Source organism: Arvicanthis niloticus, chromosome 1 (genome assembly GCF_011762505.2).
Source record: "Arvicanthis niloticus isolate mArvNil1 chromosome 1, mArvNil1.pat.X, whole genome shotgun sequence".
NCBI lineage: Eukaryota > Metazoa > Chordata > Mammalia > Rodentia > Muridae > Arvicanthis > Arvicanthis niloticus.
In genome coordinates this window covers 110,920,050-110,945,537 of record NC_047658.1, presented here as the reverse complement: position 1 = coordinate 110,945,537, position 25,488 = coordinate 110,920,050, and the positions used below count along the sequence as shown (strand labels likewise).

Sequence of the window (25,488 nt, the reverse complement as noted above, 5' to 3'; positions counted from 1 at the left end):
GTAGGAATGTTATGATGAGGCCTAGGATGTTGTACACTTGAAAACCCAAGAGAGGAATCTGGCAGGAGGTTACTTTCTTGGGAAGCATGGCATACTTGGAATCAACATCCCCATTACAGCCTCCTACAGCAGAGCATTTGGGGTTCTGAGATAGCCTTTGCCTCTGGCAGCCTACCCCCTTCCCTGCGCCACACTGGGGGAGATAAAACTCTTCGGTCCTTCCATGAATAGAGAGACAGGGCCTAGATTACTCCCTTGCTACTGAGAGTTGTTCCTCGATGGACAGACATAGGGCATGTAGGATGCTGGTGTGTGAAGTGAGGGAATAAGGAACAGAGTGGACCAGAAGCAGTTGGGTTTTCTTTTGTCATCCAGTGCTTAACATACCTTTATCTGTGCTGAGTAAGAGCACAGGAACATTGCAGCTATCAGTGGAGGGGGGCAGTCTGACAATGCTAACATCACCAGTGTTCTGTTGTTACATGCAGGGTCTCGTGATGTATCTCAGATTTGTCTTGAAGGCACTTTTTTCCTGCTGTAGCCTCCAGCTGCTAGGCTCACACACAAGATCCCTACCCCAGCTGGACTTGGCTTGTTCTGTTTACACACATACAGGGCTTCCTGATGCAGTATGGCCTTGTTTATATTTTAGGTTGATACAAGAAGAGAAGGAGAATACAGAGCAGCGTGCCGAGGAGATCGAGAGCAGAGTGGGCAGTGGAAGCTTGGACAATCTTGGTCGTTTTAGATCAATGAGTTCCATTCCCCCCTACCCTGCTTCCTCTCTTGCTGGCTCCTCTCCTCCAGGCAGTGGTCGGTCCACACCAAGAAGGGTCCCTCACAGTCCTGCCCGGGAGGTGGACAGGCTGGGTGTCATGACTCTGGTAAGTGGGGCCTTTTTTACTTCAGCCTGCTGGGGAAGGGTTACACGTGGAAATCACATCTTCCTCCAAGAGGTTCCAGATTATAAAAGCTGTAAGAGTAAAGACAGAGGCAGGTGATCTCTGTGTGTTTGAGTCTAACCTGTTATGTGTAGTGAGTTGGGTTAGCCTGGAGTATATCGAGAGAACCTGTCTTTTTTTTTTTTTTTTTTTTTAAGTTAACTAGTGTTTAGTTAATTGGTAATGTAAAATTGTAAATTAACATATATATATATATATATGTGTGTGTGTGTGTGTGTAACAAGTTAATTGTATAAATTATAATATAAAACCATATAAAATATAATATACATATATATATTATGTAGTTTCATATAATACTTCAGTGAGCAGGCCAGCACATTACCACTTAGTTGTGGGATGCTAGGCAGGGGACTGATGCCAGCTAGAAGGGGCTGTGCTCCCTGTTTGCAGCAGAAGTAACTGGGGAGGTGTTATATGTGGGAAGAGGTGTGGAAAGCCTGTTATGGAGGCCGGTAGAGGGAGCACTGCTTAGCCTGGGCCAGGCTTGGCTTCCATCCCCAACACATTTTAAAAAATGTATAAAGGAGTCCCTTAGCCTTTCACTGGAGGCATGTTTCTAGCCCAGAGGCACAAGGGCCACTCAGAAGACCCATTGGCTATGGCACTAGAACTGATGAGCATCTTGACTACTGGTCAGTTTGGGGCACTGTTGTCACAGAAATTCTGTAACCAGGTGTGCGGATCTCAGGATACCCAGTGGCGTTGAGGGTATGTTTGTGTAGTCCGGAGAGCCACCTGCTGCGCTGCACTTGTTTTGCTGCTGCTTGCATTTGCAGTTTCCAGGGCATTGGCAGTGGCCATGTAATTAAATGGTAGAATCACTTTAATGGCATGTTCAATAGTGTGGGCTGTTGTATTTTGATGCACTGTGTAGTAAGTGTCATTAGTGCAGTAGGTATGTTACCTTTCATGGCCTGGTCTGTGTCTTCATTCTCCTTCCAAACACTTTTTAGGAATAGCTGTGTGTCTTCCTTCAGCTTAGAGCTGCTGACTGTCAGTTTGCTTCCATATCATCCTGACCCCAGATTCCTATCTATCTGCCCAACTAGCACTGTATGCTGGGACAGTCCTCCAGCTCCTGCAGATGACCAGGCACCCAAGGGCACATCTGCTGTAATATGCTGGAAGAATGGATTATTGGGCTTTTTCATGTTAAAAATTTGTTCTGTTACTTGTGTATACTGTGTGAATCCACAGGCAGGAAGTGGGGTGTGACCTTTGATTCTGCAGGGGAGTGTCCTGTGTGAAGTACCTCCTGTACTGATGGGAGCTGTGCACAGGCACAGCCCCTTTTGGTTCTAGTGTCACATGGCTCTCAGCTACCTGCTGCTGTCTTGGATGAACTCTCATCAGAAGCTGTGTATACTGTAAGATGTAAAGGCTCTCCCTGGTACCCCACTATTCCATACATTTTCTCACAGGGGAACCTTTGTTCTTACTGCTTTAAACAATCAACAGGGTTTTGAAGAATTGTAAATAATATTTTAGGTAGGGATTTTACATTAATGTACAGTAGATGGTTAACTCAAAACAGGTTTGTTTGACTTTATATCAGATAATGTACCAGCTCCTGGAGGAATTACTACATTCCAGTGTGTTTGTAACTAGCTGCAGAGGCTGCTGGCTCAGTGAAGTCCGCTGGATTTTAATGCATTCCTATGTTCAGACTCAGCCAAGTAATAACTAGTGTTGCCTCCTGGGAAACCTGCATCTTTTATATAAAATTTCTCTAAAATACATTTAACCTGCATTATTTTTAACTGTCTTAGGAATATTTATTTTCAGTGATTTTTCCTCTCAGTGCTTAACCCGTGTCTGTCCTTCTGGCCCTGCTTATTAGCAAATTTGCCTCACTGGTCCTTGAGTCTTTCCCCCCACATGTGTAGTAAACCTGCTCTCTCTCTCCTTTCTTCACACGCATCTGTCAGCCTAGTGACTTAAGGAAGCACCGGAGACAGGTAAATCACTTGCTGACCTTACACACCCTGTGTCTCCATGAGTAACACACTACTGTGATGTGACGAGAAGTAATTGACATCTCACAGCACATCTCATAGCGGTGTTTAGTCTGACTCTGCATGTCATGATGGTGGTCATGTGGGAAGCCTCCCCTGAAACACTGGGGCAGAAGCATCTGTGTCTAATCGTTGCATGCTTGTCTGCTGTTCAGAATTGAGACTGGGAGTTCCTGAGGCAGAGCTGCAGAGGTGTGCTCTGGGAAAGGCTGGGGCTGGCCTACAGAGAGCTCATGCCAGCCATAGGTCTAATGTGTGGCCAAGGCATTGTTTTTGTTTGTTTGTTTGTTTGTTTGTTATTTAACAATTTTGTTTCTTTGAGAGAAGGTCTTCGTGGCTCAGACTATCCTCGAACTCACTGGGTGGCCTAGATCTGCCTTGAACTCATAGCTTCCCTCAGCCTCCCAAGAGCTGGAACCATTGCATGCATCTCTGTGGGATACAGGTCATCATATTTACTCCATTCATCAGTGTGAGAGCTGAAGCATCTGTTTCATGGTCTAGGGCACAGGCGTGTGTTCAGGTCTGTCTGATTTCAAAAGCTGAGCTGGTAGCCACTTTTTTTTTTTTTTTTTTTATTAAACTCTTGGGCTGTTTGTCAGCTTCCCTGTATCCAGAAGTTGGTGTGTATGCATCATGCTGGACAAAGTTGGGAAGAGCTGGCAGTAGCTCTTAGTGGTTGATACATTCTACCTCTGATCTTCCATGCTCCAGTCAATGAGCCCTGCCCTGTCACCAAACTTCCTAGGCAGCGGCTGCACAGTGGAGTAGTTGTGATTTCCACCCCTCCTGCCCTGATGGTGCTGTGGTTTATTGTCTTTTTTTTTTTTTTTTTTTTTTTTTTTCTTAAATTTAAAAAAAAAAAAAAAAAAAAAAAAAGCTATGTATCTGTGCTGTTCTAACAGTGCCCATGCACAACAGGAAGGTCACAAGTTCTGAGACAGTCTGGGATACAAAGCAAAACCACCCCTTCCCTGCCCCTTGTCCCCAACCAAAGAAACCATGCCACACAAGGTGCCTACAGTGACATAACTCTCCAGTTGCCCTGCATGGTGATCGTCTCAGCCCAGCTGGCTGTGTCAGTGAGGAAGCAGTGTGTGAGCCACACTCCTCTTGAGCATGGAGACCTGGTCTGTAGAGCCAGGCTTGCATTAGATGCTGCACTAGCATGTACCCTTCCTCTCCTTTGCTATCACTGGCAAGTGAAGGTCACTTCCCTACTTGGTTCAATGAGTCCTTGAAGAGTCCTAGTGCCACCCCTTCTTGAAAGAGCACAGAGGGCCCACTTGTGAGTCTCTGTCAGGATTTTGGGACCAGCTTGAGAGCTGTTGTGGGGTAAGGTTCTGTTCAAGAATATGAGAGCGCATGTCTCCAGCATACAGATAGCTCCCGAGCTCATTCTTTGCTTTGTATTTTAAACATTGATTGCATTTTTAGCCGTTAACATTTCCTCCAAAGTTTCTAGCCATGGTATCTTTAGGGAGAAGGATGGAATCTTGGCTTCCTGCACGCTTAGCATGTGCTCCTCAGAGCCTGCCTCAGACTTACGATGTCCGCTGCTGTTTTGAGATCATCTTAGATAGGGAGATGTAGAGTGTGTCTGCTACTAGACAGTGAGTGTCCTGAGCTGAGGCAGCCTGACGCTGAGCAGATGGGCTCCGGTGGGACCAGTGCCCCTTAGTGCCATTCCAGCAGTCAGCTGCCAGTCCTCTTGGGCTTCATGAGACTAGACAGTGCAGGCGGATCCATGGCTGGGTGAAGCTGTTCATGGCCGTGGAGCCTCTGTATGCAGGATTATTTTATCTAAACCAAAGGTCTTAAACTGCATATGTATTTGCACATATAGCTGTAGTCCAAACATCCAGAAACGCAACCATGTACATGGATGTGGCTCATGATCTCAAGCTGTTCTGTGTGTTCCCAAGCCCCAGACAGGAAGGTGCTGGCCACTTGCTGGGGAAGAATCTGCTTCCTCAGTGTTCCCTCGGAGTGGCCTGTTAGAACTCCTGGTCAGTGACAGCTGATTGCCCTGTTGTGTTGGTTAGAATGAGGTTGATAACATGAATCAGGTCTCGGCTGCCTTGTTGGGCACTGGCCTCTGATGTCCCCAGACTACCCCCGGGAGGAGTTGTCAGTGTCCTGTGCCTGCCTGCTCCATACTTTCCCCAGGGAGATAGGCTGTGAGTTACATTGCTTTATGCTGTTTGGTTCCCTTCTGGACAGCAGCCCTCAAGATGGTGTGAACTAAAATGTACAGTGGTGTCTCCTGTAACTCAGGCACTGGGGAAGCTGAAGTGGTAATGCTCACAAGGTCCCATCTCAAAATAAAACTACAAATAAACTGTCTGTCCTCTTGTGCTAGCAGAAAGTGGCTTGTAGATGTTTAAATTGAGGTTTAGTGCACTGTTCACTGTTCTTGCCCTTATCTTTCCCTCAGTTGCCAGCTTCCAGAGAAGAGGTACGAGACGACAAGACAACGATAAAATGTGAAACCTCTCCCCCCTCCTCCCCGAGGCCCCTGCGCTTAGACAGGATGCACAAGGGCGCCCTGCACACGGTCAGCCATGAGGACATCAGGGACTTGAGGAAGTAAGGAGTGGGGCTGAGGACAGCAGCCCCTATTTGGAGCTGTGCTTGTCTGGGGTTTAAGAATATTAACCATAACCTGGAAAAAAACATAAAAGAGTTTCAGGTTATTCAGTTGAAGTTACTGACATGGCCCCAGGTAGTTTCCAGCAGAAGGTCCTGTCTGGGGAACATTGTAAAGAATGGTGCTCCAGGACCTCACAGCCTTGCTCACAAACAGGTGCCTGTGTGGTTCTGGATGCTGCTGCTCTACCAACAGCCTGGCTTCTCCTGTTTTCTGGCCTTCATGGGTCTCCAATTGCTGGACAGTCCATGGTTTCCGCACTTCTTTATTAATGCTTCCTGTCAGAAAAATAGGAGCCGATTAGTTGCTGAGATAGACAGTCATTACATGGCTATTTGTAGAGTTTCTGTGCTGTCCTGAGTAGGGTTGGGGAGGGCATTTGAATGGTAGCTCTCACCCAGCTCTGCAGATAGGAAACATCATTCTTGACTGGTCCCCATGGGCATCTCCTTTCTGCTGCTCCCTCACTTGCTGGCCTGCAAGCAACTCTCTCTGTCTGAGTCTAGGCCTCCTTTGTCATCTAGTTAGAGGCCAGGACTCCTCTTAAGAGGTATATCAAGTCCCAAAGAAGCTGGGGTTTCAGAACCCACCTTCATTCTCAGCATCTTCAGCAGCCTGTGTCACTGCACAGCATACAGTGAGAGATTAGATGCATCTTAGGAACTTTGAGGGGCAGTTATTAAAAATGTAGTGTCTGCTGGGTGTTGTGACTCATGGCTGTAAGCTTGGTGATTTCAAGGCTAAGGCAAGGTTGTCATGAGTTCCAGGTTAGCCTAGGCTAGGGTGAAAGCCTGTCACAAAAACAATCCGGGAAAGTATTGCAGTGCTCGTGTTATGGTACAGACCTCCTGTATTGTGATAACAGCTCCTGGTAAAAGTCCATTTTCTTTCCTTAAAGCTCTACAGGCTCTCAGGATGGTCCCGTGAGCAACCCCAGCAGCAGTAATAGTAGCCAGGACTCTCTCCACAAAGCCCCAAAGAAGAAGGGCATCAAATCCTCCATTGGCCGCTTGTTTGGGAAGAAGGAAAAGGGCCGGCCTGGTCCACTGGGCAAGGAGTCACCAGGGCAAGGTTGGTAGGTTTGCAGTAAGCATTTTAACAAAGGTGTGGGGTGCTTTTGGGTGCCTTCTGGGTCTGCCGTCTCCCACATGCCACCATGCTACTGGATGATCTCTAGGGAATGTGGGAATCTCAAGAGTCTGCAGATACATGACCCAAACAGCAATGGCTAGCAGTTCATATATACAGTTCAGATATACCAAGTGTCCTGTCTTAAGCAGTTTACTGGGCTATTTGGTCAGAACTAGCTCCTGAGTATTTAACCTTAACTCTGCCTTTAGAGAGCAGATCTGAACTTAACTCTGCCATATTAATTCACTTTACTCTGGGGCCTCTGCTTCCTTGTAGCTGGTGTTTCAGAGACAGAGAACTCATCTCAAGATGCCTTGGGACTCAGCAAACTGGGAGGACAAGCTGAGAAAAACCGTAAACTTCAGAAAAAGTAAGCTTCTCATTGTGTCTCCATAAAAGGCAATCTCCGGGGTGAATGGTGCTTAGGTTTCAAATTCTGTACACAACTGTATGTTTGCACAGCCTTCTGAAGAAGTAACTCCATACCAAGGGGAGGAGAGGTGGAGACAGGAGGATCCCTGGAGCTTGCTGGCCAGCCAGTCTAACCAAATGGACAAGCTCCAAGTTCAGTGAGATCCCCCTGTCTCAGAAAGTAGTGTGGAGAATGATAGAGAAGAATGCCTGATGTTTAGCTCTGGCCTCTGCATGTACCCACATACATGAATATACACACATACATACTCACATACCCCCTTCTAACACACACACACACACACACACACACACACACACACACACACCAACAACTACAACCTTTTTTAACCCACACTTCCTGGAGCAGAGAACGTTTTTGACACATAGAAGGTATTTGCCTAGATTCTTGCCACTGTGAGAAATATCCTAGTGAGATAGCATGCTCCAGAACCCTGCTTTAAGTCTGAATCCTGCCCTGCTCTGGTCAGCTCTGTGGTTCTGGGGAATCCTGTCCCCTGAGCCTATTTTCATCTGTAAGATAAAAGTCATAACAGCTCACCCTGGATAGTTTTTCCAAGTATTAAGTGGGATGGTGGGCATCTTAAAAGAGTGATAACTGTTCTGGGATATGAGTGCTAACCTAGAATGCACAAAGTCATGGGCCCTCACCAGCGCTATAGAAACTGGGCATAGTGGCACATGTCAAATCCCAGAGGTAGAGGCAGGAGCATCAGAAGTTCAAGGTCATCTTCTGCTACATAGTAAGTGCAAGGGCAGCTTGAGATACATGAGACCCAGTTTCAAATAGGTCTAAGCCCTGCAAATAGTCCTAAACAACTGAGCTGCAGAGGAGCCACAGTTACTGTTTGGGTTTATGTGAATGGCCTTCTGTGTTTTCTGGTAGATTGTGATCTTTTATCACAGACATACTTAAGCATTTGTAACCTGGGGCTGGAGAGATGGCTCAGTGGTTAAGAGCACTGACTGCTTTTCCAAAGGTCCTGAGTTCAATTCTCAGCAACTACATGGTGCCTCACAACCATCTGTAATGGAATTGATGCCCTCTTCTGGTGGGCAGGTGTGCATGCAGATAGAGAGCACATATACATAAAATGAATAAATAAATCTTGAAAAAAAAATTTGTAACCTATTAAATATCAATTCTGTACTAAGTCTTGAAAGACTAGAGGAGGCAGGCAGATAGGGTGAAACAGTGCACAGAACAGGCAGAAGGTGTAGACCAGAAGTGACAGCTGAACTCAGAAGGAGAAAGAGGCCTTGAGCCTATATTGACTGGGTGGCTCTGCAGAGGGTCTGAGTGCTCTAGAGACAGTGCACTGCACCCGGGCTGGTGCTGGCCTTGCTGTTGAGACTGCCAGTCATGAGCTCTTCCTGTCAGTGCCCCAGGTAAGAACCAGGCTCCACTAGCAGTGCTATGGTCTCCCTAACCTTCAGGACTCTGCAAATGGAAATTTTTAGAAACCTCTTACCATCCAAATTTGATCTGGAATATTGCTGTCTTTGAACTGAGTAAAATGTTTTGAGATATCTTGGGAGTTGCCATTTGGCAATATGAGACTTGGTATTAAAACAGCCTCTTGTCTCCTGGAACAACACTGGGAAACTTCTATGCCCCAGATTCTACTAGTGTGTTGCATTTCACATCACACACCATAATGAAAACAGCAAGGCTGTGTGTAGCCTAGCAGCTGTGTCACCACATTCTTCTCCTTCTAGAGGTTTTATATTCCATTTGAAAGAAAATGGTCTAAATTTCCCCAATGTTTCAGTTTACTTGTGATTCTGAATGTGATCGTAGGGTGCAGAAGGGCAGACCTGTGATCTGTCTTGAACGTGTATAATGTATGTTGTGAGTGTGTGATTGAAGATTCAGACTCATTTCTCAGGAATGCTTCTTGTGGCCAGTCCCTGGCTTAAGGATCAGACGGGCGAGAGCTAGCAAGGACCTACCTGGCAAATTTGCTTAGTAAATGCTCTCATGCTTTGGGAACTTGCTGAGCATGTTTAGGGCAGGGGCTTTCCTCCCTTCCTCAGTGTCCAAAGCCACAAACTTCAGGGCATTCCCAGTTCTGTGTGGTGCTGTGGTGTGCTCACAAGTGGGGAACTGGATGGCGTGGGCACTCTTGCTGTGGGATGCTCCTAAGGATACCAGGCTTACCCTCAATGCTCACCTTCTCAGAGGGTCTTTGCCTGTGTCCTTTCCCTGTCAGAATGATGTCACTGATGTCCTTAGGACTCCTAGCTTGCTCATATGATACAGACATTTGCAGTGACTGGTATCAGGGAAGAAGGGCCCCTTGGCCTTCATTCAGAGCCTCAATGGGACAGTGCTGGCATATTGCAAATAAAATTAGTTGAGTGTGGAGTATGGAGAGCTGCATTGCTTACTGGTATCATGGAGTAGGTGACCAAAAAGCTCCATCTAATCCCTGGGACCTGTCCTTATTACATGGGCCATTCCTCATAGAATTGAGTGCATTTTCAAAACTCTACCAGTTTCCTGCCGCTGTTTCCTTGCTTTGCCTTTGAAATGCTGAGGATGAAGGCCAAGGTTCAGTTGATTGCTTAGCCAGCACTGTGCTGCAGAGCCACACCCTCAGTCCTCCAGGTCTAGTTGTAAAGGCAGTGCTTCTTCTCCATGAGTTGGTGTTACAGCAGCCATTTTACATTTAGGAGCTAGGCGTGGTGGCTCATGTCCACAATTCCAGTTTTAGGGAGTCAGAGACAGGAGGATTATAGATTTGTACTCCTGTTACATCTCACAGCCAGGAAGAGAACTCTGCTACCCTGGTGCCATGTCAGGGATTGTGGGATTGATGCTGAAAGCACCTGTGGCCCCAGGTCAGCACTGTTTCTCTCATGCCTCCAAACAGTCTGACACTCTTGGCTCTTAGACCTGAGGTACAGACAGCTATGTAGGCCGTTTAGAAGATATTCTCTTGGGCTGAGGAGATACCCAGTCTATAAGTACCTGTCGTGTAAACATGAGAACTTGAGATAGGATCTCCAGCGATCACGTGAAATCTGTGTGTGGTGGGGACTCAGAGACAGGTGGATATATCCAGTCTTAGCTACTTTGTTGAGTCTTCTTTTTTCCACCCTTTACCTCACCCCACCCCCCATTTCATCCCCTATCACTAGATAAAAAAGAAAGAAGGATAGAGGGGAGAGAGAGAGATCCCTAAGTCTACTTTATTTTTTCTTTTTTCTTCTTTGAGCACAACTACTAACTACAAACAGCTTCTCTAAATGACCAACCCTGCTTATCAGGGATATACACACACACCCTCTGAAAAATTCCTGGGATTCCAAATGTCATATAATCCCAGAAACTATCTGTAGTTGGCAAAACCATGCCTCTGCTAGAGCACGAGGCAGATCATAACTGCTACAAAGCAGCCTTACATCCCCATACAATATAATTTTTGGGATTAAAACAAAAGCATATACTTACAATATTTCTGTGTTTTTTAAAGTAACCAAAACCCAGAATTGTCAAACTTGTCATTATAGGTGGGTCCTTGGAGCTCAGTGACTAGTCTGTTAGTCTAGCCATTCAATGAGCTCCAGACTTAGTAAGAGACCTGTTTCAAAAAAGTAAGGTGGAGAGCCACTGAGGACGACCTGAAGTCTACTTCTAGGTTCCATATACATACATACACACATACATGTACATATACTACACATATGTACACACACTACATACAGACACACCCCAAGAAAGATTTTTTTTTTAAAGATTTTTGTTTTTGTCACTGTGTTTTAAGGTTTGGGGCCACTGGCTAAAAAAGATTTTGTCACCTGGAAAATTGACTAGTAAGAAAATAAATGTGGCTAGGTGTGGTGGCTCATGCCTTTAATCCTAGCACCTTGTAGGCAGAGGCTGGTGGATCTCTGTGAGTTCAAGGACAGCCTGGTCTACAGAGCAAGTTCTAGGACAGCTGGAGTTACACTCAGAGAAAGTTGTCTCAAAAAACTCAAAGAAAAAAGAAATATCAGTGGGGGTTAAATGTCCTCCTTACCTTTTGTGACAGGGTCTTGCTGTGTAGCTTAGGCTGGCTTCAAACTCATGACAATCCTTCTGCCTCAGCTTCTCAAGTGTTGAGATTATAAGCATGAACTGTCACATCCCTCTTACCACATTTACTTTTATAACAGAAAGGCTCAATGGCTCTGTAGCTAGAAAGTGACTGTTGGCAGTCTGAGTCTGCAGAAGTCCTGCATGGGAAACTGGCGGAGTTAGGAGGGTATTGTGAAGATCAAGGGGTCAGCCCATTCCCACATGCAGTGGAGAGGAAGGAGGTAGTCTGTTCTCACAAGATATCTTGGGATTAAGTCAGCAAACTTTACGTGTCTATAGTTCTGACATTATGTCCCATGACACATGATTGGTGAGAGATGTGCACCCCTCAAGAAATCTGAGACTCAAATGTGCAAGCCTTGTCATGGCTGTGTTTGGGCTATAAGCTTACAAACTGCCCAATAGGGAAGGCTAAGGAGGCAGAGGGAAGCCAGTGCTAGCTAGTCACCTTTTTAGGTCCTGCTTTTTATGATTGATTGTCCTTAGTGTTGTCTTACTGCTTCCTAATTCATGTCCTACTGCTTCAACACTGTTCCTGCTGCTACACGGCTCTAAGAACCAGCAAAGGCTTTTTCTAATGCTGGAGGGAGTTCAGGGTACCCCAAGGGTGCAGCAGACTCCAGGTAGCCACCAAGGGCTGCAGTGTGCTTGCTTAGCTAGCTACCTGTTCTCTGCTTGGATCTGTTACTACTGATAGCCGAAGTCTTAGCAAACGTCTCAGTTGAGGAAGACCTAGTCCATTCAGTATGAACTTAGCTTAGATACTTCGTGGCCAGGCCACATACCCAGAATGGTCACTGCCTTGTGTCCTCAGAGTTTCTATCTTTTGGGGATGATCTGCAAGAAGTGACAGTGCTGCTTCCTGTGGCTTCTCTGCTTGTTCTGATAAGTGACACTAGCTGTCTTTGAGGAAGCAGAAAGTTCACCAGTCACCGAGTGCTCCAAGACACTGGTTCTCTTCCTGAAGCCAGGCTGGTCCCACAGACCTTCACTTCCTGAGCCCCACATGAGCACTCTTGTCTGTCTCTTCTGGTTTTTGAATAGCCCTGTTCCTCAGATCAGAAGTCTCTTCTCTTCTTGAGAAGTGCTGCTGCCCTGAGAATCTGCCCCTAGCCAGCAGGCAGTGACAGAAAGTAGCCATTGGCCATAGGAGCCAACAGTGACTGAAGAAGGCAGGCTTGAAGCTGTCTGTGACATTGTAACTGGAGGGAAAGCTCCTCTCTTGGCGGTTACCATGGAGTCAGGATTTAGGGGTTTGCTTTGATTTGGCAGATCTGCATCTCACATGAAGTATTTGTCTTTAGAAAAAAAAATTCTGGAATTTCTGGCTACTTCACGCGCACACAGTGAGAAATGTAATTTTGAGAAAGAACCTGTGTGTGAGGATAGAAGCCACACCTGATGTGTGCTAGGATGCAGTTTGTCCACTGTGCTGGCTCCCCAGGTCTTCAAACCATTCTGTTTTGTTTCTTGAGACAGGGTCTCTATATGTAGCTCAGGCTGTTTGGATCTCACTATGTAGACCAGGCTTGCCTTGGACTCACAGAGATCTACCCTCCTCTGCCTCCTGAATGCTGGGATTAAAGGCACACCCCATTACCTGCAGTTTTGGGGGTACCATTCTCGTAGGTTTAAGGACACACAGCACTAGGTATCCATCTGCTTGCATGTGCTCTCTTTGTGGCCAAGGTAAAGGGTGTGGTGCCTACAATTCACCCTCATGCTACATGAACTAGGTTTGAGGACTACTGGGTGTCACTCAGGCTGGTGCTCATTCTTTGAGAGAAGGTAGGATTCTCTGGGGATAAAGGCTCAGTAAACAACAGCTAGTGTGCTATGAGTGGTACCAGTAGCTAGAGACTGGAGGAAAGTGGTGAGCACCTGTTGTATTTAGAAACTTGTCCAAGGCCTACTTAACTGGTTCTTTTGAATGTGTCTCCCTCCTAGGCATGAGTTGCTGGAGGAGGCCCGCAGGCAAGGTTTGCCTTTCGCACAGTGGGATGGGCCCACAGTGGTGGTGTGGCTGGAGGTGAGTCCTCTTCACATGCTGCATTATAGGAGCTCACTAAGACCTCTCACACTTGCCTGATATGCTCTGGCCTTCTTGTCTTCATTTCTAGCTCTGGGTTGGGATGCCTGCCTGGTATGTGGCTGCTTGCCGAGCAAATGTCAAGAGTGGTGCCATCATGTCAGCCCTGTCAGACACTGAGATCCAGCGGGAGATTGGCATCAGCAACCCCCTGCACAGACTGAAGCTGCGGCTGGCCATTCAAGAGATAATGTCACTGACTAGCCCTTCTGCCCCACCCACATCTAGGACGGTAAGTCTCTAGTTACATGCTCTTACGTAAGCTCAGGGAGGAAGGACTGTCTCCTGGAAGGCTTCAGACCATTGAACCTGCAACCCCCAGAAGGTCTCATTTAAAACATGGCTGCAGATGCCTTAGAACTTGCTTATAAGAATTAGATGACCCGAGACTAGCAAGCATTTTTGGGCTAGGGTATAGCTCTGTGTAGAGTACTTGCTTAGCATGTGAAAGATACTGGATTCATCCCTGGCATTGGACAAAGGTTTTCGTGAAAGTTTGGCTGAAGTTGAGTGTGAGGCCCATTTGATTTCATGGGAGTATGAGGATCAGAGCTTTGAGTCCAGCAGTGATAACATATTGAGATCCCACTCAAGTTAAAAAATAAAAGCTTTTTTAGAAAAACCTCAAGAAGAAAGGTGTTTAAAGGTAGAAATTGATTCTTAAAAACCTCACATGTAGCCGGGCGGTGGTGGCGCGCACCTTTAATCCCAGCACTTGGGAGGCAGAGGCAGGCGGATTTCTGAGTTCGAGGCCAGCCTGGTCTACAGAGTGAGTTCCAGGACAGCCAGGATTACACAGAGAAACCCTGTCTCGAAAAACCAAAACAACAACAACAACAACAACAAAAACACCTCACATGTGGGGCTGGAGAGACGGCTCAGCATTTAAGAATACTGATTGTTCTTCCAAAGGAGCTGGGTTCAGTTCCCAGCACTCACATGGCAGCTCACAAACTGTCAGTAATTCCAGTTCCAAGGGATCTGGCATCCTTACACAAACATACATGCAGGCAGAATACCAGTGCACATAAAAGTAAAAATAAGTAATTTAAAAACAGAACAAACCCTCACATGCACTTATTGTCCCTGTTGTCCTGGTGGCTTCTGGGCAGGAATTGAGGAAGGGTGTACTCTATACTTGCTCCTCCTGCCTTTTGCCTTTCATTTGCATTCACACAGAATGAGCAGCTTGCTGAGCAGGTCACACACACACCCCGTGACTTCTTCACAGTGCAGCAGTAGGAATCCAGGCCCTCTGACTCTACAGGGCTGGCTGCTGGTCTGGGCCTATGGCTGGTCTGTTGCAGAGGTGGGATTGTGCCTCTTTATCTGCAGTGCTCCCTCTAGATAGGGTGTGGACAGGAGGAGCGCTCCTTCCCTGCCATTTGTCTAGCACAAGGGAAGAACACAGACTTAGTTTGCTGAATTAAAATTCACTGGTGTCCAGCCCCTTTCCTCCTCAGTCTATGAACTCTGTTCCGCACAGGCTCGGTGGCAGCATGTAAGGAGTGAGCTGCTCGAATTGTCTCTGGAGTGCTAGCTCTGCAGAGCACCTTGGATGGTGCTAGTGAGGGATAGCTGCTGCCACCCATTGTCCTGGTCACCAGAGAATGCACTTTTTTTTTTTTTTTTTTCACTAGACAGTAATTTTTCTCTGTAAAAATTAACCAAGGGGGAAAGCCAGACATGGCTGTACTCCTGACTTTGCTGAAACTCTGAAGTATCTTTGAGAGATGCCTTTCTGCAACAGCTTAAGGCCACACTCCAACTCAAATTTAAGGTGGTGAAGTTTTTCTGTTCTCTGTGGGATGAACCCTGGGTTCTGTCTTCAGCTGTGGCTCAGAGCTCTTATCCAGAGAATGGTATTTGTTGCCACAAACCCTCCTGTTTCCTAGTAGTTTCATGTCAGAAAGGCGTGTTCACTGAGGCCCCTCCAAAGTCTTCTTCAGCTATGCTTGTATGGGGAGCTCCCACCATCTTAGCTTGGAAGTGTTGCCTCCATACTATCGGGTACTGGCATAGATTCCTCCCTTGAGCTTATAGTAACAAGCATGTAGATTTTGATCCTGTCTCTAGCTGTGACAAGGAGGCAACCGGGACATGGTATGGTTAATTTTGGCCTGTATGGGCTAGTCCCCTGGTGTATACCTGCCAGCTGGAAGAGGGGCCTTCTGCTGCTGTTGGAATGAGGCTGCTTGTTGGAGGGATTCCTTTAGGAAGTGCTGGAGATAAATGAGACCCAGGGCCTAGCACTGATAGGCAGCTCTGAGCCCCACCTCCAGTCCAGTGAGATTGTTGTAAGATAGTGAGCAGAGTTCTGAGAGAGCCAACATTTCTAGAAGTTTAAAATGCACGTTGTTTTCTTTATTAATACACCTCAGGGGCAGACACAACAGCCCAGCCCTAGAAGCTATGAGTTCTTCTATGTTGAGCAGTTGCTGGCACGGTGTAGCTGCCAGCAGGAGGGCTGGGCTGATTGTGGCTTTTTATCATTTTCTGTGAAGAGTGGCCTTTGCCTCAGGCTCCTGTGCCTGAAGTTTATTTGTGTGCCCTCTCTTTGTCATGCTTCCCTGGCCCTGGGATATGGCTGGTGCACTGGGTACCTTAGACCACAGGAAATGTCTGGTTGACACATGAAGAGATGGAAACGCTCACAGCCTCACCACAAACGGTTAGTCACTGCAGCCTGCGTTTGCAGGACACGTGCTGTGTCAGACCAGCTTGGGCTTTGACCTTTCTGTTGGGAATGAAATGTTAATGTTCAGTTGTTTCACAGACATGTTCCCTCTTAGGTTATCAACTAAGTGTACAAACTGGAGTTTGTTTTGCTTTACTTTTTTCTTCCCAGGATTTTACAGTTGGAGACATGCTCATTTAGATAGAATTAATTTGCCCTGGGGACAGAGCTCAATTTAGCACCCCACTGTGATAGTGGAACCCAGCTTTTCCCTCTTATTGATATGCTGGCATGGAAAGGTTGTGTTTCTTGCATGAAAACCCCAGGCTGCTGGTGCTGCACAGACTGCATGCTGCTGCGATCCCAGCATGCTTACATGTCCAACCATCCACGTTTGCCTGCTTGCCTTACCATAACTTACAAACACTAACGGTTTGTTCTTTTGCCTTCCTAACCGTGTAACATCAGGAAGACGAGGAGGGAAGCTGGGCTCAGGTTGGCGTCTTTCTCTACCTACCTACCTTCACTGTGTGGCCACAGAAAGTGTCTGGGGTGGGGAAGTGTGGAACTTGTCTTTCTGGATTAGAATTCCAGTCTGCTCTGTGTGGTTAATGATTTAAACTCAGACAAGCCAAGCCCAGAGCAGGCTTAGCAACGTCTCATGGACAACTTTGAACATTCTCACAGGAGCCTCTGTGGTGGCTCTTTATGAGCACAGGCTTCTGTCAGTGTGGGGGCCCTCACACAGGAACCCACACCTTTTAAAAGTGTGCACAGAATTCCCTGCTGGAGTGACTTTAGTTTCAAGATTCCCTGGTAGAAAAAGTGTGAAATAATTTGCAAACCTCAAAGACAAGGATGCCTTTCCTGTGTCTCTGTTGGTGTCTTACTGAGTGCTGCCCTAATGCTGCATAGATTTAAAGATCTCACTGGGGAACACTGGGCATTTGCATTTTCCTGCTAAGATTTTGATTACATTTGGGTACTTGTGTTTATCTGTGTCCTGTGTGCACATGCCATAGTGAGGTCAAAGAGCAACGCAGGAGTGTTGCTTCTCTTCCCCATCTGGCTTCCAGAGATGGAACTCTGTTTTCAGGCTTGCTGGTGAGTGCCTCTGCCCACTGAGCCCTCTCTCTCACTGTGCTTGCATTCTCAGTCCCCACATTTGGGCAGCTCAAATGAATGACGGTTTTCCCATCCCTGGATTTTAGCAGCATTCATTGCTGAGGCTGAGCTGTGGACCTGGACAAGTAATATTCTTAGTTTTCTCAGCCACAGGCAGCTGCCTCCCTCTATACCGGTGTCGTTGTGATGTAAAAAAAAAAAAAAAAAAAAAAAAAGACACTGGCTCTGGACCACCGGTCTTGCTGTGCTCTGCCTCTCCCTAACATTACTCAGCCTGGCTAGCAGCTCCTTACAGGATGGGCAGCTGGGTAATTTCTAATCATCGCAGGGAACATGTTCATGCAGAGTGATTCCAGTTCTTTGTAGAAATAGATGCATGTTTCAGGCTAGGAAGTGTGAGCAGCATGCTTTGCAGCAGAGTGTGAAAGAAGGGGCTTGTATCACTCCTTCACAATCCTCTTCCCAACTGAACTGTTAGGCAAAGGCTTCAGCCTGCTCTCCCTCGCAGGATAGCCTGTGGACACTGCAGAACCATCAACAAGTGGTGTGGCCATGATCCTGCTTCTTTGTAGCCTAAGTTTGCTGAGTCTGGGTTGTGTCTGCGCTGTGCAGAGTTTTCCTCTGTCCTAGGGCATCTGGCTCTGTGTGTCCTCTCTTTCCTAGGTTATGTCAGCATCCCAGGAGAAAAGGAGGGCTCCCTGGCCTGAGCCCTCTCTGCAGCAGCCACCACAAAGAAGTGATTGGTGTGCATAGGAAGCATTCAGATGGAACAGTGCCCTTCCTTTATAGGATCTTCCTCAGTCTGCCCTTCAAAGAAGGCAGAGCCAGGCCACTAAATAGCTGAGGGTCCCTGTGCTGATGGACAGTGACATCTTGTGGTGATTCAGAGTGCATAGGGACAGTAATAGAATCGTTCTTTCAGTAGAGCTTCAGTGTCCTTGTTGGGTTTGACTCATTCTTTCTGCCTTGGCTGGAGCAGGTGAACAGTGGAGGGAGGCTGCTTTCATTGCCCAGCATTAAGTCACCTGTTCTCTCTCCCTGTTCATCTCCGCAGGACAGACCTGTTGAGTCATTAGAAGTGATGATTTTAACCCAGGTTTCCAGTTGGTTCTTAGTCTGTAGGAATGGGTCCCTCCCTGTTTATACTGCCTAGCACAACCTGTGTCTTGGCCTGGGGGCTGTTGTGCAGCTTCTTGCCTCAGCTGGTCCTGTCCTTTGTGAATGAAAGGCCTGACTGACTTCCTTCCCTGCTCACTGGCTCTGTGTGTCTTCTTGCCTGGTGCTGGTGGTTCAGTCAGGTAGTTAGAGAGGACACAGCCGCACTTGTGGATGAACAGTCAGTTCTTCCCCTTCTCGGGTGCTCTGTGCTGTTTGGAGGTGAGCTTACTTCATTCCCAGAATGCTGAGTTCTCCACAGTGAAGGGGGAGCCTTTTACAGGTATTTCTGTGTCTTTTATAGTATTATGCTTTTCCACTGTTCACTTCCCCAAATGTTGATCCAGATTGTGCTCCCATGACAGTAAGCCTCTCAGTATCAGGTCTTATTTTAGTATGTTGTTGATTGACTTGATGGCATTACAGATTCTTGCACTGTTATTTTGGAAGTGTGTGTTAATTTACAAATGTTTGGAAGCTATTTTGGTGTTTTTAGCCATTTTTTATCCCTTTGAGACAGAGTCTTGCAGCGTTACCTAGGCTAGCCTCTGACTTTCAGCTTTAAATGGCCATCTCATCTTGGCCTATTGAATAGGTAGGGGAACTATGGATATGTGACCCTGTATTTGGCCAGTTGCTGGTTTCCTTTTTCTTCTATCTTTTCCACCTATCTTTATAGCTCGATCTTGCTCCGTAGCCCAGGCCGACCTTCAACTTGCAGAAGTCCTCAGACCTCAGCCTCATAAGTACTGGAATTACAGATTCTGATTTATTTTTTTGAGTCAGAAAATACTGTGCAGTTTAGCTTCTAAGCATATTGAGAACTGGGGTGTTGCTCTGTGGCCATGTTGTACATGAGGCCTGATTTAGTCTGCACCACACCAAGCCAAACACATTCTGAATGTGTTACGGGTCTGTGTGACTGTCACTCATGACTTGTGAGCAGCCCAGAAAGTTGACTGTGATGTGCCATCCTTGAGATAGTGGCCTCCAGGATGACATAGGCTGGTGGGATGGAGTGTGAGGCTCTGCATTTTGTCTTAGACACTATGGTAGTACCCTCTCAAGAAGAAGAAGGGAAGTGTTGCAGTGTCAGGTGCAGAATTCTGGAAACATAAGTAGACCAAGTTAATTGATAATTGCTGCTTCGATCTGCACTGTGCTAAGTCTTTTCAAGGAAGAGCGGCTTTATGGCACTCCTCTCCTTTGTGCTTTTGGTTGGAAGGAGTATTTATGTCTGTCTTGTTTATAGTTGTATATTTTTCTTTTTCTTCATTGAATTCTGTTAGCTAATAAATTTTTTTCTAATCAACTTTTGCTGCTTTTTAAATAAACATTTTATTTATGAAAAGGTGTTAAAACCAAGGTCAGAATTAGCCAGATATAATTTTAATGGGTCAAGTTGAACCCGCCCTTCAAACTTGTTCATGAGTCGTGGTCATTCTTAGTTGCTGCATTAACAGCTGTTCAGAAGGGGCTCTGCAGTCGGCTGTGGTTTCCTTGGGCGTGTTTCGATAGGTTAACTCAGCAGTGAGCCCTGGACTTTGAATGACTCCTTTTGTCTGAAGTCTTTCTAACTTTTAATATTGGGATGGGAGATGGATCACCCAGGAGTTACTAAGTCCAATGTTGTCATTAGTTTAGTCTTCAGAAAATATGGGAGATTTGAAGTTCATAACTAATGCTACCCACTTACTAAAAGCAGACACTAGCATATGGGGACATGAACCACGAGTGGATCGGTAATGAGTGGCTGCCCAGCCTGGGCCTGCCGCAGTACCGAAGCTACTTCATGGAGTGCCTTGTGGATGCCCGGATGCTGGACCACCTGACTAAGAAAGACCTGCGAGGGCAGCTGAAGATGGTCGACAGCTTCCACAGGCAAGTGGATGCTCACCACGCTTCTCTCTGGCTGAGGCTTGCCCTGTTGCGAGCTCCACATAATCTCTTTTTATTGTGCCTCTGTAAACAGAAACAGTTTCCAGTGTGGAATCATGTGCCTGAGAAGGTTGAATTATGACCGAAAAGAACTAGAAAGAAAAAGAGAAGAGAGTCAGAATGAGACAAGAGGTGAGTTCCCTGCCTGGGCACTGGTCTCCAGCTTCAGTGGGGTGGAGCACCTGCCAAGCAGCACTAGGAGGAATCCTGAAAGGCTCTAGGTGGAGGCACTGGCATTGGTATTGGTACTTTTCCTGTGACATTAGTATGTTGTTCTTTGGTTATATGTGTCCTGTGTGTTGACATTTAAAATTGCAGAACAGTGATGAGTGCTGCATACTCTCTGGGATAAGTATGGCATGCTTAGCTGTGGGGTACACAAGGGTCTTGATCCTACAGGAAAGGTAGGAGGCCCCAAGGCTGGCCTCAGTCTGCTCTTGGAGGATAGCAGCATGGATGGGGGAAGGGCATACAGAAGCAGAGCAGGCTGTAGTGTGGCTGCTCTCCTCTAGGGCTTTCTTCCCTGCTGCAGCCCCAGTGATGGAGACAGTTACTTGCTTGAAGAGACAGTTTCAGAAGTCAGGAAGTCATTGATGATTTTTAGCAGTGGTTCTGAGCTGAGTGGGCACTAGATGTTTTAGTCTCTGTCACTTAATCTCTTTGCTGCTCACCACAGCCCTAGAAATGTTGTTTTTAATAAGAAAAACAAAATACGAAAAAGGTAATACGAAAAGAGGTAGCCAGGCAGTGGTGGTGCACACCTTTAATCCCAGCACTCCTGAGTAAGCAGAGGCAGGAGGAGCTGTATGTATCTGAGGCTAGCCTGGTCTATAGAGTGAATTCCAGAACGATGAAGACTGCACAGAAACCCTGTCTCAAACAACAGCAACAACAACAAAAAGAGAAAAAGAGAAAAAAAACTGCACATTTGAAGGGCAGCATTTGTCCTGTGCTGTTACCTGAGTCCTGGGAATGGCCTCTTTTTCAGAGCAGCATTTGGGGGCAGAATGTTGAATCTGCTGAATTCTTCTCTGGGACCCTCTGGCTTCCTGCACTTGACAGGAACTGTCTTTGGAAGTGCTTGGGCATATGTTTAGACGGACTATTTTTAGCTCTCCATTAGTGCTAATGCAGTACTGTACCTGTTAAAGGTGTAGCCTTCAGAGCCTCTGTGCTAGAGAATGTCTTTAGTTTCTCTGTGAGTACTGGGCATGGTGACATATGTCTGTGACCCCAGCACTCAGGAAGCTAAGGCAAAAAGGACTATGTTTGTTCAAGGCCAACTGAGGCTCCAAAATGAGACCTAGTCTTAAGAAGATAAATGAGACAAACATTGAAGATATTCGCATCATGTGCTGGCTAGTTGGTTTCATGTCACCTTGACACAATCTAGGGTCATTGGAAAGGAGGGGGCCTCAGTTGAGAAAATGTTCCCATAAGATCCAGCTGTAGGAAGGCCTGTAGGGCATTTTCTTAATTAGGATTGATGTGAGAGGGTGCAGTCCATTTTAGTAGTACTGGATTCTATAAGAAAGCAAGTCATGGGAGCAAGCCAGTAAGCAGTGTTCCTCCATGGCCTCTGCATGTTCCTACCCTACATGAATTCCTGCTTTTGATCACGAACTGTGAGTGAAATAAACCCTTTACTCCCCAGGTTGCTTTTGATCATGGTCATCACAGCAATAGTAACCCTAAATAAATAAGGCACATTATAAAGTAAATTAAAATAAAAATGTTTAACTTGAGCAAAAGTTTGAATGCAAGATATGTTGGCTACACAGAAGAGACCCTAGAAGACTTAAGGAGCATGGGCTGGATAGCGATGGAAGCTTCCTCAGCACTGCCCTGGTTCCCTGGGTCACTGCACATTTCTTGGGGAGGAGGGAGTGGGAGTGCCCAGCATCCCAGCAAACTGTGTTCCATGGGTAGCTGCCCGGGACATTCAGACTGAGCAAGTGTCTAGTCAATGGAAGTGGCTCTGTCTGTGATGGGAAGAGTCTGCTTTGGTCCTCAGGTTTGTAGGCTGTAGCTCCACTCTCCATTCTGTTTCTGGAAGTGGAATGAGTTGTCTCTTTCCCCTGGGTTCCCTGGAGTAGTTCCAGTGGCTTCTTAGAATGGCGTGGATAGGATTCCTATGTGAGGGCTGTGGTATCTGTGATGCTGGCACCTGGGGGCTTGGGTCTGTTTCAGGAACACAAGGTCAGGATTTGTACCAGGAACCTTTCTCCTGTGCTGCAGGGAGGGTATTGTGAGTGGAGCATTTCTGAGGCTACTATACACTTCCCTTACTCTCTTGCAGATGTGCTTGTGTGGAGCAATGACCGGGTGATTCGCTGGATCCTGTCGATTGGCCTTAAAGAGTATGCCAACAACCTAATAGAGAGTGGTGTTCATGGAGCGCTTCTGGCCTTGGACGAGACTTTCGACTTCAGTGCCCTGGCACTCTTGTTACAGATTCCAACACAGAATACGCAGGTGACCCCAGAGCTGTCAGGCCTATACCTTGCCAGTGTTCTAGAAGTTCTGATTGCACATGGTCATTTGTCCCCTCCAGTTCAGGGACAGCTTAACATTGCATAGCTAGTGAAGACTTTTTGTAGTTCTATAGTGACGGAATGTCCATAGTCAATAGAAGCTTAGCGCTATGCTTTTATCTGCTTTCTGTTTCAAGCATACTACATGGAAGTTTTATTAATTTAGCTTTTGTGGTAATTGCTTTACTTAATTTTCTTTGCTTCATGAGCATATTTGAAAATGTGAAATTTCCATTTCTCTACAGAGCACCATTACCTCATACTCCCAGCCTCCTGCATAGCACTTACTATGGCTCCTCCCCCCTCAAATCCACCCACAGATTAGATGTGATGTTTGGATTCCATCATGGATAAGAGTGTCCCTGGCAGTGGGCTATACCAGCGTCTTTCTTAGTAATTGATGAAAGCTTTGGTGGATTTTTCACTGTTTTAGGCTCGAGCTGTCTTGGAAAGAGAATTCAACAACCTTTTGGTCACAGGGACTGATCGGAGGTTTGATGAGGTGAGCACTCAGCCTGATGGTCTTGTTCTGTTTGGTTGCTTTTTTTTTTTTCTGGTGTTGGGGCTGGAAATCAGTCACCAAAGTTCAGCTCAGCCCACACGTGTGGTCATGGGTGTTGAGCGGGCCCCATTTCAGTGTATTTTAGCACCATATGGGAAATGCTACTTAAGGAGTGTGGACATAGATTCAAATATATACATATACAGACGCTGGCGTTGAGAGAGCTAATTGCATTGACAGTCTACTGGTGGGCATACCCAGCCCAGAAAAGAATGGGTTTGTTTTGTTTTGCTTGTTTCAAAGTAGGGTTTCTCTGGGGTAGCTATGGTTGTCCTGAAACTCCTTCTATAAGACCATGCTGGCCTCGAACTTGCAGAGATGATTTACCTGGCTCTGCCTCCTGAATACTGTTTTGTTTTGTTTTGGTTTTTTTGAGACAGGGTTTCTCTGTGTAGCCCTGGAACTCACTCTGTAGACCAGACTGGCCTCGGATGATTTTAATTTTTTTTTTTCTATTTAGGGTTTTGTTTTGAGAAAGTGTCTTACTATGTAGCCCAGGCTAGCTTTGAACTTGCAGCATCTTGCCTTAGCCTTCCAAATGATGGGGTCACAATTACCTCAGCATTCCTGGCTGATTGTTGGCTTTTGATGTCCCATAAATGGTTTATCAAGGCATAAAGCTCGGTGAAGCCCAGAAGCAGCAACTATCTTATATTCCAGGAAGAAATGAGCATTCTGCTCCAGCCGAGAGCTCTGTGTCTTGGAGAGAGATGTGTCTGAAAAATATGTTTATTCAAAACTGTTACTTCTCTCCTCTTGAAACCTGTCATCACATGTAAGGACTGTTATCTTTGGGCCTTGAAAAAGTTTGACAAAGAGAACAGAAGCTACCTCTGAAGATACAGGTCTTGTTGGCTGTGTCCCAGTCTGTGAGGTGGTTTCTGTGTGACAGCGTTCACAGCCCTGGACTGATATAAGTTCTGCAGGGATGGCCAGAGGAGTATCTCCACAGCCCTTTTCTGTTGTAGATCTGGACTAGGCAGGCAATTGTGCTGTCGTGGTGAAAGTTAGCTACACACATGCCAGAGCCCTGTGATCCAACAACATTCAAAGAACATGGGCCTGGCTGAGTACTGTCAGTTAGCACTTGTCTCCTTGGTTTGCCAGGATGATGACAAAAGCTTCAGGAGGGCACCTTCCTGGAGGAAGAAGTTCAGACCAAAGGACATCCGTGGCTTAGCCTCTGGCTCTGCAGAGACGTTGCCTGCCAACTTCCGAGTCACCTCCTCTATGTCATCATCTCCCTCTATGCAGCCAAAGAAGGTTCAGATGGACGGTATGTGGTGGGCCCTGCAGCCACCACATGTAGGGAGTGGGCACTGGCTGCTCCCAGGACACTGGAGTGCAGCTGCATGCTCCTTAGGTGTATTTGTTGTTCAGCTAACCCTAACATTGGATCAACACGATTAACCACGGAAGTAACAGAAACTAAGACAATCATTTGATTGAATCTTAACCTGTTTTCCATAGGTTTAATACTGTCTGTTCTTGGGACTAGGTAGAGCCCATGCTGTGAGATCAGACCTTACAGGCAGCACAGGTGTGCCTGCTCTATGTTGCATGCCAAAGCCCTGACCACAACCCGCTCCTAAGTCAGGGTCTTACTGTAGTAGCTTAGGTTGTCTTCAGAGTCATAGTAAACTTCCTGCCTCAGCTTTGTGAAGGCTGGAATTACAGGTATAAGCTACAACAGCTGGCAAATGGTAAACACTGCAGTTCCCACCTCTTTCTGCTCTGTTAGTCATATGTCCCTGTTAATAGGACGGGGAAGATAGGCTGAACTAGATGAGCCCCACCCAGAGATGGTGGGGCACAGCTGACACAGTGGACCCCGGACTTCTGACAAGACAGAAGCCAGAGGTTTGCTTAGAACTTTGATGCTAGAAGGCACATGACCTTGACCAGGCATGTTCTTGAGCAAGCCCTCTGGCTATGCCATGTATTCCTAAGGAGGTTTTAATAACCGACAGCCTTATACTGGAAGCAGCCAAACCTGAGTCCTAACAGGCAAGCTCCTCTTTGCCAATACAGGTGATGGGTTAGCTGTGTTCTTTTGGGATTCTTGGTCTCACTGCACAAACCAGAGACACGCAAAGGAGCAAAGCTTTACTGGGCTGGATTCCTTGAGAGC

At 46.5% G+C, this 25,488-nt stretch overlaps 1 protein-coding gene and 1 long non-coding RNA gene across 14 annotated transcripts in view; one reads left to right on the top strand and one right to left on the bottom strand.

The window, feature by feature from the left end:
• Ppfia1 (PPFI scaffold protein A1) overlaps positions 1 to 25,488 on the top strand; it is a 72,984-nt gene that overhangs the window by 44,358 nt on the left and 3,138 nt on the right. For 3 of the 13 annotated variants that reach the window (XM_076914344.1, XM_076914322.1, XM_034524473.2), the window contains 14 exons: positions 653 to 884; positions 2,894 to 2,923; positions 5,418 to 5,569; positions 6,529 to 6,701; positions 7,038 to 7,131; positions 13,225 to 13,306; positions 13,398 to 13,598; positions 15,975 to 16,037; positions 16,512 to 16,538; positions 20,026 to 20,204; positions 20,296 to 20,393; positions 22,561 to 22,736; positions 23,229 to 23,297; positions 24,465 to 24,633. In XM_076914344.1, the coding sequence (XP_076770459.1) occupies positions 653 to 884; positions 2,894 to 2,923; positions 5,418 to 5,569; positions 6,529 to 6,701; positions 7,038 to 7,131; positions 13,225 to 13,306; positions 13,398 to 13,598; positions 15,975 to 16,037; positions 16,512 to 16,538; positions 20,026 to 20,204; positions 20,296 to 20,393; positions 22,561 to 22,736; positions 23,229 to 23,297; positions 24,465 to 24,633 (1,745 nt within the window). The remainder of the gene's footprint in view (positions 1 to 652; positions 885 to 2,893; positions 2,924 to 5,417; positions 5,570 to 6,528; positions 6,702 to 7,037; positions 7,132 to 13,224; positions 13,307 to 13,397; positions 13,599 to 15,974; positions 16,038 to 16,511; positions 16,539 to 20,025; positions 20,205 to 20,295; positions 20,394 to 22,560; positions 22,737 to 23,228; positions 23,298 to 24,464; positions 24,634 to 25,488) is intronic. The other 10 variants (XM_034524558.2, XM_034524480.2, XM_034524543.2 and 7 more) reach the window with 8 other exon arrangements.
• Positions 5,413 to 12,074, bottom strand: LOC143434721 (uncharacterized). The gene is made up of 2 exons (XR_013104447.1): positions 11,219 to 12,074; positions 5,413 to 5,908 (listed from the first exon to the last, which is right to left on the bottom strand). It is a non-coding gene; the product is annotated as an uncharacterized LOC143434721 (long non-coding RNA).